General features: G+C 41.4%; 2 protein-coding genes across 3 annotated transcripts; both read left to right on the plus strand.

Moving 5' to 3' along the window:
- Positions 1-106: 106 nt before the first annotated feature.
- LOC311299781 (tissue alpha-L-fucosidase-like) lies at positions 107-5,261 on the plus strand. Of its 2 annotated transcripts, XM_084423603.1 has the most exons (9): positions 113-288; positions 371-641; positions 714-848; positions 1,398-1,535; positions 1,714-1,819; positions 1,919-2,119; positions 2,289-2,479; positions 4,175-4,277; positions 4,372-5,261. In XM_084423603.1, exons 2-9 carry the CDS (start codon positions 529-531, stop codon positions 4,501-4,503), a joined length of 1,119 nt encoding a protein of 372 aa, XP_084279729.1. In that variant the 5' UTR covers positions 113-288; positions 371-528; the 3' UTR covers positions 4,504-5,261. The 2 variants fall into 2 exon arrangements, with proteins under 2 accessions (XP_084279728.1, XP_084279729.1); XM_084423602.1 differs by having other exon boundaries at positions 107-641.
- A 742-nt stretch (positions 5,262-6,003) lies between these two features.
- On the plus strand, positions 6,004-18,509 carry gmpr (guanosine monophosphate reductase). The gene is made up of 9 exons (XM_084423605.1): positions 6,004-6,474; positions 12,866-12,985; positions 13,220-13,303; positions 15,179-15,352; positions 15,444-15,525; positions 15,606-15,712; positions 16,993-17,035; positions 17,227-17,386; positions 17,546-18,509. Exons 1-9 carry the CDS (start codon positions 6,388-6,390, stop codon positions 17,724-17,726), a joined length of 1,038 nt encoding a protein of 345 aa, XP_084279731.1. The 5' UTR covers positions 6,004-6,387; the 3' UTR covers positions 17,727-18,509.

An 18,509-nucleotide genomic window follows, 5' to 3' on the forward strand; every position in this document is an offset into this window, starting at 1 on the left:
GCCAGGGATCAGTTCAAACGGAAGCGAAAGCTTTTTCTTTCACCAGAATATACCGATTCCCGTTCCCAAACAAACGTTAAACTCATTTAGTTCCCCATCCTTTGTTACGAGTGGTTAGAAGGGAAGTCATGTGTTGTAGTCACATGATTGGTGGCATAATGGTTAACCAGGAAGAAAATAAAAGCTGGTTGTTTGGGTCTGCATTATGCTGAATCTTAAGTTAAGGCGGCGGGAATGTGTGCATACTGACATTCATGCATTAGTGTGTGTTTGTGATCAATCATGCAGGTGAGTGTGAGTGTGAGTCAGATATCGCTGGTTCTTTGTCTTCTATCATGCGCCTCATCAATCGGTGCTCGATATACACCAGACTGGGCCAGTCTGGACTCCAGACCTCTGCCTGAATGGTACGACGAGGTGAAGTTCGGGATCTTTGTTCATTGGGGGGTGTTTTCAGTGCCCGCGTTCGGCAGCGAGTGGTTCTGGTGGTACTGGAAAGGCGCACATGATCCTGAATATATCCTGTTCATGATTAAAAACTACCCACCTGGATTCAGCTACACGGAATTCGCACCTGATTTCCACGCGCAGTTTTTTGATCCTGACGATTGGGCTGATATCTTCGAAGCTTCAGGAGCAAAGTAGGTACGATATGCATTAGCATGCTTCCTGTTTGTGTTTTACGTATTTATAATTTTGTTTTTCATTCTCAGATATGTGGTGCTCACATCGAAACACCACGAAGGCTTCACAAATTGGGGGTCCCCAAATTCCTGGAATTGGAATTCTGTTGATAATGGACCTCACAGGGATCTTGTTGGAGATTTGGGCAATGCAATAAGAAAGAGGTAGCTATGTGTTCTTTTAGAGACTGGTAACACATGCTATTGTCTTTCCAACGCGGAAATAAGCTGTGTTCTGCAAATATTTTCATCAGGGGGAACCATCAAAACGTATCTATATGCATATTCTAATAGATAGACCTCGTCTTAGAACAAAATTCAGTCATTTAAGTATTACAAAATTATATTTTTCAGCAACAGAGATGTCTTCTTTTACTGTTGTTCTTTATAGAAATTAAAGAATCATAAAAATCACATTTAACTATGAATACAACTGAAAAATAAGTGTAAAATTGTTTTTGACTTCTCTTTACACAAACAACACAGCTAAGGAAACCCTTCCTTGAACATATAAAGTCACGATTGTCGATTTATTATTTTAAACTGAGTTTCTTTGACTTTGTTTGGATTTACATATTTATTGACAAATATATTAAATATTCTTTTTTTAAACTTCAACTTCAGCTGACACGAAGCCTTGCACATTCAAATTTTTAAAAAGCAAATTCAAACTTTTCTGAATTTTAACCAAAAATTTTCAATTTGTTGTATTAGGTCTCTACATTATGGACTCTACAACTCTCTGTATGAATGGTTCAATCCCATCTATCTGAGTGACAAGGAAACTGGTTTCAAGACTCAGGATTATGTTGCAAAAAAAGCTATGCCAGAACTCATCAATCTTGTCAACAAGTACGTTTGCATCAGTCATGTGATGATACAGGCTGGAGAGAGAAGAACAATTGTTTATGACATAAGCCTGATTGTTATGTTGTATTTGTCTGTGTAAAGATAAACCTTTACAGCCTACATATTGTATATGGTTTTACATTTATGAAACCGTTCATTGGTGATGTTTTTAACATCTCAGGTACAAGCCAGACTTGATTTGGTCAGATGGGGACTGGGAAGCACCTGACACTTATTGGAACTCTACAGAATTCCTCGCCTGGCTCTACAACGACAGTCCGGTCAAAGTGAGATCATCGCTTCATGCCATATTTTATTATCTTATTTTAGAACGGTCTCAAATTGTAATTCTGATCATAATGACTGCATTATTGTGCTCCTTACAGGATGTGGTGGTGACCAATGACAGATGGGGGAATGGCTGTTACTGTAAACATGGAGGTTACTTCAACTGTGCTGACAAGTTCACTCCTGGACATCTGCCCAATCACAAGTGGGAGAAATGTCAGTCAGTGGACACAAAATCATGGGGGTATCGCCGAAATATGAAACTAACCGAACTGATGGATCTACCATCCATCATAAAGGTGCGATGTGTTGCTATTGAGCAAGAGTGCTTCCCTCAGATGATATTACTAGATTCCTGCATTAAAAATAATGTATATGAATTAAACATGGACACAAAATTGTATGAAAGTTTATGTGGTGTCTAATGAGTCAAGGAAGTTTTTAACCTCTCTTATGTTGTGACTGCAGGACCTGGTCTACACCGTGGCCTTAGGGGGGAATTACCTGTTGAATGTGGGACCCACAGCAGACGGCGTGATCGCACCTGTCTTTGAGGAGCGTCTCAGAGGAATTGGAGCTTGGCTGAAGATTAACGGTGAAGCCATCTATGGAACTAAACCTTGGAGAGTTCAGGCTGAGAATGGTACTGTTCTTGCCTGGTGAGTTGATGTTTTTAAACTTCCTCTTATCTTTACATTCCTCACAGTTCCTTTGAAAAACTTTCAGAAGCTCCAGCTGTGAAAGCAGTGTCACCTAGAGACCTTTATCAGTATAACAGGAAGCATGTGAGAAAATGATAATTTAAGATTCATAGGCCACTGTATAAAATTATTGCCAATTATAAGTGCCTCACCTAATTAAATTAATATTCATGAGCCAAGTTGATATGGGTAGGTTGAAGTGAAATAGTTGAAATCTAGAGTGAACACAAACTTTTACCCTGAAATGTTGACACGTGACCGATCATTCTTGGTCTTTTTATAATTAGCCTGGATTCCTCAAATGTAATTTTGCTTTCTTTTCTGCACTTTTCTGGAGTTTTAGTTGAGTTATACACTCACCTAAAGGATTATTAGGAACACCTGTTCAATTTCTCATTAATGCAATTATCTAATCAACCAATCACATGGCAGTTGCTTCAATGCATTTAGGGGTGTGGTCCTGGTCAAGACAATCTCCTGAACTCCATACTGAATGTCAGAATGGGAAAGAAAGGTGATTTAAGCAATTTTGAGCGTGGCATGGTTGTTGGTGCCAGACGGGCCGGTCTGAGTATTTCACAATCTGCTCAGTTACTGGGATTTTCACACACAACCATTTCTAGGGTTTACAAAGAATGGTGTGAAAAGGGAAAAACATCCAGTATGCGGCAGTCCTGTGGGCGAAAATGCCTTGTTGATGCTAGAGGTCAGAGGAGAATGGCCGACTGATTCAAGCTGATAGAAGAGCAACTTTGACTGAAATAACCACTCGTTACAACCGAGGTATGCAGCAAAGCATTTGTGAAGCCACAACACGCACAACCTTGAGGCAGATGGGCTACAACAGCAGAAGACCCCACCGGGTACCACTCATCTCCACTACAAATAGGAAAAAGAGGCTACAATTTGCACGAGCTCACCAAAATTGGACCGTTGAAGACTGGAAAAATGTTGCCTGGTCTGATGAGTCTCGATTTCTGTTGAGACATTCAGATGGTAGAGTCAGAATTTGGCGTAAACAGAATGAGAACATGGATCCATCATGCCTTGTTACCACTGTGCAGGCTGGTGGTGGTGGTGTAATGGTGTGGGGGATGTTTTCTTGGCACACTTTAGGCCCCTTAGTGCCAATTGGGCATCGTTTAAATGCCACGGCCTACCTGAGCATTGTTTCTGACCATGTCCATCCCTTTATGACCACCATGTACCCATCCTCTGATGGCTACTTCCAGCAGGATAATGCACCATGTCACAAAGCTCAAATCATTTCAAATTGGTTTCTTGAACATGACAATGAGTTCACTGTACTAAAATGGCCCCCACAGTCACCAGATCTCAACCCAATAGAGCATCTTTGGGATGTGGTGGAACGGGAGCTTCGTGCCCTGGATGTGCATCCCACAAATCTCCATCAACTGCAAGATGCTATCCTATCAATATGGGCCAACATTTCTAAAGAATGCTTTCAGCACCTTGTTGAATCAATGCCACGTAGAATTAAGGCAGTTCTGAAGGCGAAAGGGGGTCAAACACAGTATTAGTATGGTGTTCCTAATAATCCTTTAGGTGAGTGTAGTTAGCCTGTGATGTAGTTGCAATTAATAAAGCTTTCACAGCTTTAATATAATGTTTTATATTTTACTTTAATTCCAGGTATACTTCAAAAAACACCAGCACTGTGTATGCGATCTTCACCTCCAATCCCATGCAAAACACCTTTCAGCTTTCTATGCCCAAAACCTCCGACAGCACAGTGGTAAATACTTATGAATTCATTAGAATTTAGGAATAAAATGTAGGTTTTTTTTTTGGTAAGACATCAATGAATTATCTGTTGCAACTCTGTTCAGGTGACTTTGTTGGGGAATCCTGAGCCTTTGAAATGGGCTCCTCTGAAATCAACAGGACTGATAATTCTCCTGCCTGATCTGCCTTTCTCACCCGCTCAAGCCTGGACTCTCAAGCTGGACGGGGTGGCCTGAAGCCTTTAAAACAACTGTGGAGATTTTAATGAAATTGTCAGGGATGTGATTTTTATATACAGATTTCTGTATTTTCGTACTTGACAAGTATGAACTATGTGAACCGCGAAATAGTCTTAATCATTAAACAAACTGCAAAATGCAGCGTTTTTAAATACATTTATTACAGCCAGCACCTGTTGGTGCGATTTTATCAAATCTCAAAGAAGTTGGATATTTCCTCCTTCTTTTGGGCCACATGCCTGGTTTTTGTAATACATTTGTTTTAAGAAAGTTTTTTATGAATCAAGTGTATTTTTTTTATTGTAAAGATTGCTCAATTAAAATGACCAAGTGAAAGAAACATCAGAACCAAATGTCAGAAACCATAAAGTTTTTTATATCATTGCATTTAATGGTTTAATCTACATGTGGTTAAAATTGAGACGTCATTTCAGCTGATGTTTGAGTTATTTTACAAAGCAAACTTGATAACTTACAAAAAATAGTCATATATACTATTTCAATTTTATACATTGTACATTTTATATATTTTCTTTCAATTAGGACAGGTTTTGTATTTCTTTTTGGGACTGATTGATCATAGATCTTATTGATCTTAGCCTCATTGATCTGAGGATAAAGTTCATCTCTGTGTAAAAGAAAGCCTGCAATACTCAGAATTGTTTGTTTGTGCACATGAATGTGTGTGTGATGTAACAACGCATGCACAGTTCTGAGGCCTTGATCTTTGCAAGCACATAATGTGATACATATGTAAACATGAACATACTCCCTGAACACTAATTCATTGTTAGCAGCCATATCACCTTGTAGCCTAAGACTGGTTGCCCACTGAAGCTAAGCATGGTTGAGCCTGGTTAGTTCCTGGATGGGAGACCTGGGTAAACTAGGTGGCTGCTGGAAGAGGTGTTAGTGAGGCCAGCAGGGGGTGCTCACCCTCTGTTTTAGTTTTAGTCCAATGTGATATAAAAAAAAAAAAAAAAAATTGGGGGTAAAAAAAAAAAATCCATTCCAACATCCAGCACAAGGAATATAAAGCAGTGCTTACAGCAACGAACAACAGACACTGAATAATGATACTATATACATACTAGAAATAATTAAATGCAAAAAAAAAAAAAAAAACATTAGTCAGGGATACACAGTGAGCATACAATGTGCAATAATAAAGCTGTAGATAGCGCATAGCAAGAGAATGATATCAATTAAAATTATCTTAATTATAGGGTATTTCATAAAGGAATTGCACATCTTAAATACAGTTGCATGATTATATTTTTAGTGTACCATGTGTTTTATAGCAGCAATCTTTATTATTTTTAGTTCAAGGGTCACTTGCCCATGATTTCTGTATTAGCCAACATAAAAAAGTGAAGGACATGTAAAATGTATTTCATGTCCTTCCTCTACTACTACTCCACCCCCCCCCCCTCTCTCCCCCCCCCCCCCCCCCTCTCTCTCTCTCTCTCTCTTTTATTTCCCATGAGTCCAATCATTGATTCAGAGGAGCAATACCTCTGCTGGACAGCAGGAGCTCTGCACATACTGCAGTGCTGAGCTGAGCTGCAGTGACTGCGCTTGTGTGTGTGTGTATGTGTGTGTGTGTCAGACAGCCATAGGAAACACTTTTATCACTGCTACTGCTTCTGCCACTCTAGACTGAATGCAGGCGGAGGGGGGAAATAGAGAGAGGAGAGAGAGGAAAGGAGAGAGCGTACAGGCCTTGCCAAATAAAGCCATGGGGGCCTGGGCAGTGACGGCCCTTTCTACACTATAAATACGCTGTTCTTCTGCCGGTTCGGGTTTGGTGCCTGGAGCTCTGGACCAGTGACTGCACCAGCCCGTCTCAGGAGATTCTCATCCGCTTTCAGGCCTGTCACTATGCCCCGGGTGGATGCTGACCTCAAACTGGACTTTAAAGATGTCCTTTTCAGACCAAAGAGGAGCAGTCTGAAGAGCAGGTCTGAGGTAAGAACATCTGCTTGCTGTCTCTTTTAAAATAAATTTGTGCCACTGGCCTTGGTCTTGTTATACCTGAAAGACTCATTTAAACTGAGTACCAAGGGAGCTACATGTTTGTTTGGGCAAAGAATGAAACTGAAAATTAGGATGACCTTGATGAAGTTCATCTGTTTTTCATGTGGCCCATGTTTAAGCTTCAACCAGTGGCAGTTTATCAAGCTTGATCAGCAGACAGTGCTCCAGTATATGTTGGTTTCTCTTTATTTTGTGGTGTTGTGTCTTGAAACAAGTCCAGTGGTTTTCAGGGTCAACTGACCAGGCTAAGGAAAAGCAACCTGAGAGCTAGTGCTTTCAAAACATGTTGGCATGCTTCAGGCCTATTTTTAAACATTAATAGAAGCAGATTCCACTGTGGTGTAACTCTTGGTCAAACTATAGGTCCACCCAACGACACATAATGGGACAAAACATATGATTATCTACATGGTTTGTATGCCTGTAATTCTTTCATATTTCTCCCAGACATTCTTTTTGTTCCAGTTAACGTGTAGCTTTCTTAGTTAAACAGCTGCTTTCAAAATCCACATGCTAATCTGTCAGGTTTACAACATTGATCATCTGTATATTCTGTTCATTTTTTCCTATTGGTGTCCTGGCTGATGAATTCAGAGGAGATTTTCACTGCAGGATGACGTAAAGTGCCGGTCAGATCTCTGCGGCTGGCTAATCTGATGGATGTCACTGTACAGGCAGGAACAGTGGTGTGATGATATACAGGCTCATTAAAATAGAAGAGCAGCTGAGGATCTCTTTATAACCTGCAGTAATCTATCACTGACCTAGCCTTAAGCATCAACAATAAACGAGAGGATTCCAATCTTATGCCTGGAATGTCCGTGAAATGTCTCTTCAAACAGGAGAATGGTGAATTTGTTCCCTATAGCACGAAAGCAGTTCAGTTAATAGCGGCAGGATGATTATTCATAGGGCAGTGTAGTGTGACTGATGTGGCTGCAGCAGTTACTGGAACTGGAAATAACCAAGAACTGATTCGGAGAACCTGAGAACGTCCGTGTGTGTGTGTGTGTGCTTGAGAGATAGAGAACTTCTGTGCATATCAGTTTGCAATATTTTTTTTCTGCAAGCAGACAAAACGTCTTAGTCCGAGGGAACGGAGACGTTACGTCAGTGGCTGACGAAATGGGGTTTCGCTAGAGAGCCCTATCACCTCCGAGTATTAGAAAATGAGCCAATGTTATGAAAATACCATGGGTCTGTGGAATTTGCATCATAAACTCTGCCCCACTGCGTGGGTATAAAATCTCGCATTATGTTACCTGCCGAGGAGCCGAGACTGTGCGCCCTGGCCGTTTCAGCGGCACAGCGGTAGTGGCATGCGGACATAATGTCTCTGTTCCCTCCTTCTGGGAACGAGGGCTACATACGTAACCAAGATGTTCCCCTTCAGTCAGTCACTACGAGTTATGTCAGTGACTGACGAAATGGGGGTCCCAATCTAATCTTGCCACTGCAGCTGTCTTCCAGTGTCCTGCGCAAGCCACAGCTCCCTGTTGTGAGGCTAGCAGGAGCGAAGGGCAAGGCTAACGCAAGAATATCAAGGTACACTGGGTAGCATATCCCAGGTGGAATATGTAACACAGTACCTACCTGAGGGAAAGACACGTGCTCGGAGGAGACTTACCGTGGAAATACACACGTGGGAGTTGCCCAAGCGGGGAACCATGCATATGGAGGCACCTAGCCAGTCACGAGGGCTGACCAACCGGGCATGCACTCTGGTGACGGCATGAACAGTGCAGGAGGAACTCAGGGTCTATGGAGAACTCATCTGAGTAAAATAGCGCTCGGATCCAGTCCATGGAGTGGAATGGCGCAGCAAGCGATGACACCGAGCAGGTCCTAGCTACTGGCCGCTGTACACGAGAGGACACTGTCTCTACACGGAGATTGTAGAATCTCGTGAATGTGTTAGGTGTCGCCCAGCCTGCCGCGCTACAGATGTCTGTTAGCAAGGCGCCATGTGCTAGCGCCCAGGAGGAAGCAACGCTCTGAGTGGAGTGTGCCTTCACCCCTTGGGAGCATGACAGGCCCTGCACTTGGTAAGCCAAGACAATAGCATCCACTATCCAATGAGACAACCTCTGCTTGGAGAGAGCCTTTCCCTTCAGCTTCCCACCGAAACAGACAAAGAGCTGGTCTGAGGTCCTGAAACACCGCGTTCTGTCTACGTAAGTTCGAAGGGCACGTACTGGACAGAGCAGTGCCAAGGCTGGGTCTGCCTCCTCCAAGGGCAGCGCTTGCAGGTTCACCACCTGATCCCTGAAGGGAGTGGTGGGAACCTTGGGCACATATCCAGGTCGGGTTCTCAAGATCACGTGAGAGTTAGCAGGCCCGAATTCCAGGCACGCTTCGTCAAAGGAAAATGCCTGCAAGTCCCCTACCGTCTTGACGGAGGCCAAAGCAACCAGGAGCGCCGTCTTCAAAGAGAGGTACTTAAGCTCAACTGAGTGCAATGGCTCGAAGGTAGCTCTCTGCAGTGCAGATAGAACCACTGCAAGGTCCCAAGAGGGCATATGTGGGGAGCGGGGAGGATTTAACTTCCTTGCCCCTCTAAGGAACCTGATGACCAGGTCATGCTGTCCTACTGTCTTTGACTCCACAAGGTCGTGGTGCGCAGAGATCGCAGCCACATAAACCTTCAGGGTGGAAGGAGACAGCCTTAAGCACCTAAACACCGCGATGACCTTGTTCCTGCAATGAGAACATGACTCATCTACAAGCACTACCTGAGCGTGATTAAAGCCCAAACACGCGAGGCAGCGCTCGTGACCGTCAGGCGGATGGACCATGTGCCCACAACCAGAAACACACGGGCAAGACATCTTTAAAAAGACGTGCCCGTGCAGCTCTTTTAGAAAGAAAAAGCTCTTTTAGTAGCGCTGAAGCGCCCAGGGGAGAAACACGAGCCGCGTGCAAGCCACTGCACAGACCAGCAGCAGGATCGTGAATCCGCTGAAATGCAGCATCACACCAACACCGACTGAAGAGCGCTCGTTGCTTTGAAGAAGGTGAAGGAGAAGCACATACACACTTCGGCTCCGAAGCAAAAACATAATGCGAGATTGCACTCGTGGCTCATTTTATACCCTCGCGGTGGGGCGGAGTTCGCAATGCAAATTCCGCAGACCCATGGTATTTTCATACCATTGGCTCGTTTTCTAATACTTGAAGGTGATAGGGCTCTCTAGCGAACCCCCATTTCGTCAGTCACTGACGTAACTCGTAGTGACTGACTGAAAGGGAACTATAAATGATTCAGCACAATTTCACTTAAGCCCACCACAGTCTCTCAGCTAGAGGGATACTACCGTTAGCAAGTTTGGGGTTGGTATTTTTTTAAATAGGCTTCTTACACTCGCCAAGGCTTCACTTATTTGATCACAAATAAAGTAAAACAGTAATATTGTGAAATATTATTACAATTTAAATGAACTTTTTTCTATTTTAATATATTTTTAAATCTTTCGTATTTTCCAGAAAGTCGCACCTGACTATAACTCACAGCGGGTCAAAATTGCATTGTTGAGATTGCAATTTTATATGATAAAACTGCATATAAATTTTGATAATAATAATAATAAACAGATAAGTTGCATTGTCACATTTTATTATTACATTCAAAAATAATGTAAAATACCATAAAATAATAAATACCATAAAATACAATAAAAACTTTTATAAACACCTAAACATTTTAGTTCCCCTTGTTACATCGAATTCTGTGACCAATCAAGTTCTTTTTTTTTCATTAAAATTGCAACAACAAAAAAACTAATAACAACAACAACAGTGTTATATCTTGTCAATCAGTAGAGCAATCTCAAGCATTGGCATATGCGCATATTAATGCACATGTAAATGTCAAGTAAACATATTTACCTAATTGACATGGTCAGAGGTCAATATTCCATTAGAATAATACAGCTTGAATATGACTAATCTAATAAAAATTTATCTGAATATTGGGTAATACACTGCTCAAAAAAATTAAAGGAACACTTTGAAAACACATCAGATCTCAATGGGGAAAAATATCATGCTGGATATCTATACTAATATGGACTCGGTAATGTGTTATGAACGAAACAATGCCACATTGTTTGATGGAAATGAAAATAATCAACCTACAGAGGATTGAATTCAAAGACACCCCGGAAATCTAAGTGAAAAAATTATGCAGCAGGCTTGTCAATTTTGCTGAAATTTCATTGCAGCAACTCAAAATGGTTCTCAGTAGTTTGTATGGCCCCCACGTGCTTGTATGCATGCCTGACAATGTCGGGACATGCTCCTACTGAGACGACGGATGGTGTCCTGGGGTATTTCCTCCCAGATCTGGACCAGCGCATCACTGAGCTCCTGGACAGTCTGAGGTGCAACCAGGTGATGTCAGATGGACCGAAACACAATGTCCCAGAGGTGTTCTATTGGATGTAGGTCAGGTGAGCGTGGTGGCCCTTCAATGGTATCATTCCTTCATCCTCGAGGAACTGCCTGCATGCTCTCGCCACATGAGGCCGGGCATTGTTGTGCACCAGGAGGAACCCAGGACCCACTGCACCAGCATAGGGTCTGACAATGGATCCAAGGATTTCATCCCGATACCTAATGGCAGTCAGGGTGCCATTGTCTAGCCTGCAGAGGTCTGTGCGTCCCTCCATGGATATGCCTCCCCAGACCCTCACTGACCCACCACCAAACCGGTCATGCTGAACGATGTTACAGGCAGCATAACATTCTCCACGGCTTCTCCAGACCCTTTCCTGTCTGTCACGTGCTCAGGGTGAACCTGCTCTCATTTGTGAAAACCACAGGGCACCAGTGGCGGACCTGCCAATTCTGGTGTTCAATGGGAAATGCCAATCGAGCTCCCTGGTGCTGGGCAGTGAGCACAGGGCCCACTAGAAGACGTCGGGCCCTCAGGCCACCCTCATGAAATCTGTTTCTGATTGTTTGGTCAGAGACATTCACACCAGTGGCCTGCTGGAGGTCATTTTGTAGGGCTCTGGCAGTGCTCATCATGTTCCTCCTCGCACAAAGGAGCAGATACCGGTCCTGCTGATGGGTTAAGGACCTTCTACGGCCCTGTCCAGCTCTCCTAGAGTAGCTGTCTGTCTTCCTGGAATCTCCTCCATGCTCTTGAAACTGTGCTGGGAGACACAGCAAACCTTCTGGCAATGGCACGTATTGATGAGCCATCCTGAAGGAGCTGGACTGCCTGCGCAACCTCTGTAGGGTCCAGGTATCGCCTCATGCTACCAGTAGTGACACTGACCCTAGCCAAATGCAAAACTGGTGAAAAACAGTCTGAAAAGATGAGTAGGGAAAAAATGTCAGTGGCCTCCACCTGTAAAACCATTCCTGTTTTGGGGGTTGTCTCACTGTTGCCCATCTAGTGCACCTGCTGTTAAATTCATTAACACTAAAGCAGTTGAAACTTATTACCAACCCCCTCTGTTACTTAACTGACCAGATCAATATCCCAGGAGTTTAACTGACTTGATGCTATTCTCTGATTAAAAAGTGTTCCCTTTATTTTTTTGAGCAGTGTATAACACCAGAATATCCTTTGAACATTAACATTTATCTGAACGTGCAAACAAAGGTAAATCTGGGTGTATTATATACAGACAATTGTATCATATTGTAACTGTATTGTATTATACAGACTATTGAAGAAACACATTTTTGGATGTTTTTTCAACAAAACAGCAGATATAATGGCAACAGCAGAATTAAAATAATAACTACAAATCTTCTGCTTATTGGTTCTTCATACCAGTTATCAGATGCTTAAAAATACTAAAAAAAATTTTTTTGTTTTTGTTTAGGAAAAAAATACAGTAATATCCATTGAATGTGCATGTCTTTATTCTGAATATGCTGACTACATGTGAAGGAATAATCCAATGGCTGTGGATCTTAATCAGAAAAACGATGCAAAATATAGGCTATACTATATGCAATATGACTACTTGCCTCACTCTTGTGTAATGTATCAATATGTTTTGTTTCAAATCTCAAACTAGAACAGACGGATACTCCTGTTTTTATTCAGAGAAAGCACTACTACACTTTGAACACTGCATTTGACATCCACCAGACGTGGAGAATGACTGTTAGATGGGTCTAAATATTTTTCAGTTGTAATATATTTGAGTTCATGCTTCAGTGGGTTACAGGGACTGGAGAACAGGATATAGGAACACAGGATGTTTGGGTTGATTATGGGTTTATCCATTAAAATGAGACGCCGGTCACATGTACTGTTTGTATGTTTGAAAAGTAATTTCCTCTTTATTTTTTGTTCTTGAAGGTTGACCTGCAGAGGACCTTCACATTCCGGAACTCAAAGCAGACATACAATGGAATCCCGATCATTGCTGCTAACATGGACACCACCGGCACTTTTGAGATGGCACAGGTGCTCAGCAAGGTGAGTGCTTCTTTAAACAAAGCACACTAACGGAAGAAACACAGCACCTGCGTCTGAAATACAACCCAAGAAAAGTCTTGTTTTACTATGTTTTATCTCTGTGATTTATCACTGAAACATAATTAGCTGTGTCCTGTTTCCATGCACTGGGATCAAGAGGCTCTTATATTTCTGTCTGTCTCGGAGCCAGACACTTTGCTGGTCTCTCAGACATCTCTCTGCTCTGTCTTTCAGCACACTCTCTTCACAGCCATCCAGAAGCACTACTCCCTGGAGGAGTGGAAGACTTTTGCTGCCAGTCATCCAGAGTGCCTTGAGGTGAATGGACAAAAATGTTTTTCTTGCCTCGCTTAATCAAAAGCAGTTTAATTAAAAGGTTCAACTGCCTAACAATCACATTGATTTATATAGCTTGTTTTACAATACAGATTGATTCAAAGCAGCTTTACAGTGATTAATGCAACAAAGATTGTTTCAAAGACAGCTCTAAGTCATTGTCTAGTTCAAAAATAAAAGTTTTTTATTGATTCATTTCCATTGAGAAAAATCATTAGTTGTTAACTTAGCAGACATGACACTGTTTTCAACTGAAAATAGAAAACTTTTAATGGTTTCTAAGTGCCCGTTTTTGAAAACGGGTTTGAAAGCGATACCGTTATCATCTCCGTGTAAACGTCAAAAACTTGAATCTGTGAAAATGGCGACGGCATGCACATGCGTATTAAGTGTTTATTCTATAGGCATGCACGTTTGAATGCGTACGTGTGCAGGCGTGTAGTCTTTCAAGCGACATTGACAGTTACTTGTCTGGCATGCATAATACAGCGTTTTTAGTCGTTTCCGCTGATCCGTGTTGAACAGGAATCATTTTGATAAAGTTTTTATCTGCACAGAGGAAAAACGTTTGTTGTGAAAAAAAAAACTTTTGTCATGTCGACAAAACACTAAGAACACCCTAGAAAGGCCTGGCATCCCCCAGGTATTATCCTCAGATCACCCTAGCAACCACCAAGCAACTAGCCACAACAATCGAGCAACAGCTAAGCAACCACCTAGCAACAGAGGTGTAAAGTCCAGGGGTCAGAAAGTCAAAGTCCTGCCATATGTTTATTCCACCCATTAACTCAGCCAGCTGATTTCACTAATTAGTTCTCTCCTGGCTGAAAAACTGTGCTAATAAGCAAATCCAGGTGATTGGAATTCAAGGACTTTCTGAACCTGGACTTTACACCTCTGCCTAGCAGATACAGAAAACATTAGAAACCGTAACAAGGCATATTCTTTCAGACTTCAAATCTGTCTATAATAACCTCAACAGACTAACACTATGGACGCTTGTTCTGCCACTGAATAAAAAATAAAAAACAAGGTACTTTTTATCTCACAATTCTCACCTTTTTTTCCCCTCGTCATTGCGAGTTTACATCTCACAATTCTGATTTTTTTTTCTCAGAATTGCCTAATATAAACTCTCTGCGAGAAGAAAAGTCAGAATTGTGAGATCTAAAGTCGCAATCATCTTTTAAATGTTTTTATACCATGGCGGAAACAACCTTCCATATTAACACACATGTAACTTTTAGCACATTTAGCTTTCTAGATGGAAACTTTCTTATTTCTCCACAAAGTTCCTGCAGTGAATCAATGAAGCCTTAAAGGGGTCGTCGGATGCCCATTTTCCACAAGTTGGTAGGATTCTTTAGGGTATTCATGTAAAGTTTATACATACTTTGGTTAAAATTCCTCAATGGTTATGTAAAACACCCTTTTTACCTCCTCAAAAACAGCTCTGTTCACAGAGACCCATTTCGGTGCATGTCTCTTTAAATGATAATGAGCAACTGCTCACCCCACCCCTCTCTTCCGTGGGGCGCGTCGACACAAGACCTTTTTACAGTCTATACACAAGACACGTAAAGTGCTGCCTTGGCAGACAGTATACAAATGGCTGAGGGCGGAAATATGCTAATACGGGATAGTTCGTCAGTGGTCGTGGGCGGAGCATGAGCAATATGACATTATATTGCTCAGAAAATCCAAACGGCTTGATTATTGAGAGTGTTTAGGCTTTTTGAGAATAAAAAAAAAAGGAGTGAATGGATTTTTTTCATTGTATGGGGGTTGTGTCCACACACTGCAAAGACACATTTATATGCAAACACCTTTAAGCATTATCTACCGTCTCGTCCTCAGCATGTCGCGGCCAGCTCAGGCAGTGGAGTGGCGGATCTGGAAAAACTGTCCAGCATCCTGGAGGCCATTCCTCTCATCCAGTACATCTGCCTGGACGTGGCCAATGGCTACTCAGAACACTTTGTGGAGTTTGTCAAAAAAGTTCGGGAAAAGTTTCCTAAGCACACCATCATGGTGAGATTTTTGCCTAAACATAATATAACAAGCATCATAAGTATTTGTTGAACAACAAATTTCATATAACAAAAGGATCTTGATCACTTAGGCAGGAAATGTGGTGACAGGAGAGATGGTGGAGGAACTCATTCTGTCTGGAGCTGATATCATTAAAGTGGGCATTGGGCCAGGTAATCATCCTTCATATTTAACAGCATTCCTTGCAGTATCTGGAGCATGTTAATGATGTTTGACAACACTGTGATTTTAGGTTCTGTGTGCACCACACGCATTAAGACCGGTGTGGGTTATCCTCAACTGAGTGCTGTTATTGAGTGCGCTGACTCGGCCCATGGACTGAAAGGACACATAATATCTGTGAGTCTCTTTAAATTAAATCTTTCGTTTTTAAATCCATTAATGCCATCCTTTAATGCAAGGCATAGATTGGTAGTTGGGAACCCACATACAAGTGACATCACATTACCACAAGAGGGCAGCATCCTCAATTCTATTCCAGTGTTTCCCTACCATGTCAGTTTTATTTGTCCCATCAGAAAGGCTCAAAGGCTTCATTAACACCAAAACAGACGTGTCATGTGACTTTTTATTTTATTTTTTTAGGCCAACCCGGAAGTTGGCATCACCCTGGTTTCCTGGACAAAAACCCAATAGCTAATATTCCATTAGCTTTTGGATTATTGCATAAAATAAGTTTCGTGACCAACAAAAGTTTATGATTCTTACACATTTTGCTCATCATGATAATTTTCGCATATGATTTTTGAATTTTGAAACCTAAATAAAATTGGCATAAGTAAAAGGCTAAACGTATAGACTATGGTCGCATGACTTCAACATCACCATCTCCAAGGCTGTAAAAGTAGGGGTATTACTGATGTATTTTTATGTTGTAGAATAAATTGTGAAAGTATATTGATATTGTGTTAACCACAGACATTATTTTAGACATTTAACCAAAAACCCATTTAAAAACGCATCGACTTTGATGATGGAACCTGAAATGTTAAAATGCTAACTCATTTGCGAGTTTTGGCATTGCAAAAATATGGCATCCCTGCAGCATGCTATTATAATTATTTTTATAAACACTTTTTAAGTAGTTTCTTTTCTTCCTTTAATGAGACACATAAGCTTGTTGAGACACAAGTTTTAACAGTTCTAGTTGCAATCATGGAGAAAATAAATAAAATCCAGTTAAATTGCAATTTGTTTTATAGGTTTGACAGTAAAATCAAAATTCATTCCAAGTAGGCCAAAGCAACTTTGGATTCAAATAAAACATTTTATCAGCGCATGCATTTTTGGAAACTGAATAACTGGGAATAGACCTTTGCGTCGATAGTGCCACACTTTACCATTTGAGCTAAAGACCTTAGTCAGGGTAGCGCCATATTTAATTTTTGACAGGAATGAAAGCGACGCTCTTGAAAGTTGTGAGTTGGCAAAATTAAGTGATCTGTGACCTTTGTACAGTGCATGCCATTGTAAAGACTGTAAGTCTATCCCTCAAAGCTTTCATCTGCATTAAATTCAATATGGCGTCTAACCAGAATAAGGTCTATACGAATGCTTTTCAACTGTGCTGTACTTTATATGACCGTATAGGACTTTGTAAAGCTTTCTTTTTTCTCTAGGATGGAGGCTGCAGTTGCCCCGGGGATGTTGCCAAAGCTTTTGGTGAGCAGTGATGAGTGGTTTCATGTTTCAAACACCAAACAATAATTTACTGTTTTTGTACTATTATAAAAGTTATTATATCTATTGTTGTCCTACTAAGGCCCATTCACACCACGGTTATAGTTATCTTTATAGTTATTGTTCTTGGTGTGAACGGGCCTTTAAGCTATCTAATAATACATTTTCATTAGGCGCTGGGGCAGATTTTGTCATGCTGGGAGGAATGTTAGCGGGACACGATCAATGTGCTGGTGAAGTCATTGAGAAAGACGGCAAGAAGTTCAAGATGTTCTATGGGATGAGCTCGGACACAGCCATGAAGAAGTACGTCGGAGGGGTAGCAGAGTACAGGTGAGGATGTTTTCATACTTTATATAGGGCATATTTATGCCAATTCATTTTGGGGTTTAAGTGCATTTGTGGCATTAAGGATGTGTGGCACCAGAGCTACATAAATAACTGTGATATTGCAGGTCATCTTATGTGTACATCTGTTTATGTGATTTCAAGGGCATCAGAGGGCAGGACGGTCCAGGTGGCCTACAAAGGTGACGTGGAAAACACCATCAGGGACATCATGGGTGGTTTGCGGTCCACATGCACATATGTAGGAGCTGCCAAACTCAAAGAACTGAGCCGCAGGACGACCTTCATCAGAGTCACACAGCAGTCTAGCCAAATGTTCACCTAGTCCCACAGGTTAAAAAAACTCGCACACTCACAAATACAGATTCACCATTACTAGGTAAGGAATAGTTCAGCTGCTAATGGAAATTCTGTCATCATTCTATCAATTTGAATTTTGGGTGAAATGAGCAGCATAATTCTACCATAAAGAGGAGAGGAAAGACATTCATGAACATATTTCCCTCTGTCTTCCAGTTTTCTGTGCTCCATAGATACTCAGGAACCTTGCTGTATAAATCTTTTTTGGAAAAACAATGTTGTAGCATGGCTCAGTTTTGTTCATTTACAACCTTTAAGTTCTTTAAAGTATGCAATGGGGTTGCATCTGTACGAGAGGGTGAAAAATGAAAACATCTAATAAGTCTCTTGACAGGAAAATACTAGAGTGATATGATTCATTCTTTGTAACTATGCAACCCATTCTCTTACTATAGTATAGCAACTGAAAGAAATGCATGCTAGTGAAAAATTTACACACCAGCAGATGATCTTCTCTGCCACTTTACGCTCGCTCCTGTGTGTTGTGCTCTAAGTTTGAGTCGATTTGTGCAGAGATTGGTGCATTGTGTACTGTTGTGAACTATTTCTGCTGGCCTGCTTCCTTTGTGATTGTACAATGGGTGTGGTGGGATGTCATATCAGACCAGAGGAATGTGAAAACTCCTGCACCTCATTTCTTCAACATGCCTTGTGCAGTTTTAGATGAGGTAGAAAATACTGGATTAAATGTGTTATCAGTAAAACATTAAATATGGAGGAATAAACATCTGAATGAAAACTGTGTCCT

Source organism: Rutilus rutilus, assembly GCF_951802725.1.
Source record: "Rutilus rutilus genome assembly, chromosome: 11".
Lineage (NCBI taxonomy): Eukaryota > Metazoa > Chordata > Actinopteri > Cypriniformes > Leuciscidae > Rutilus > Rutilus rutilus.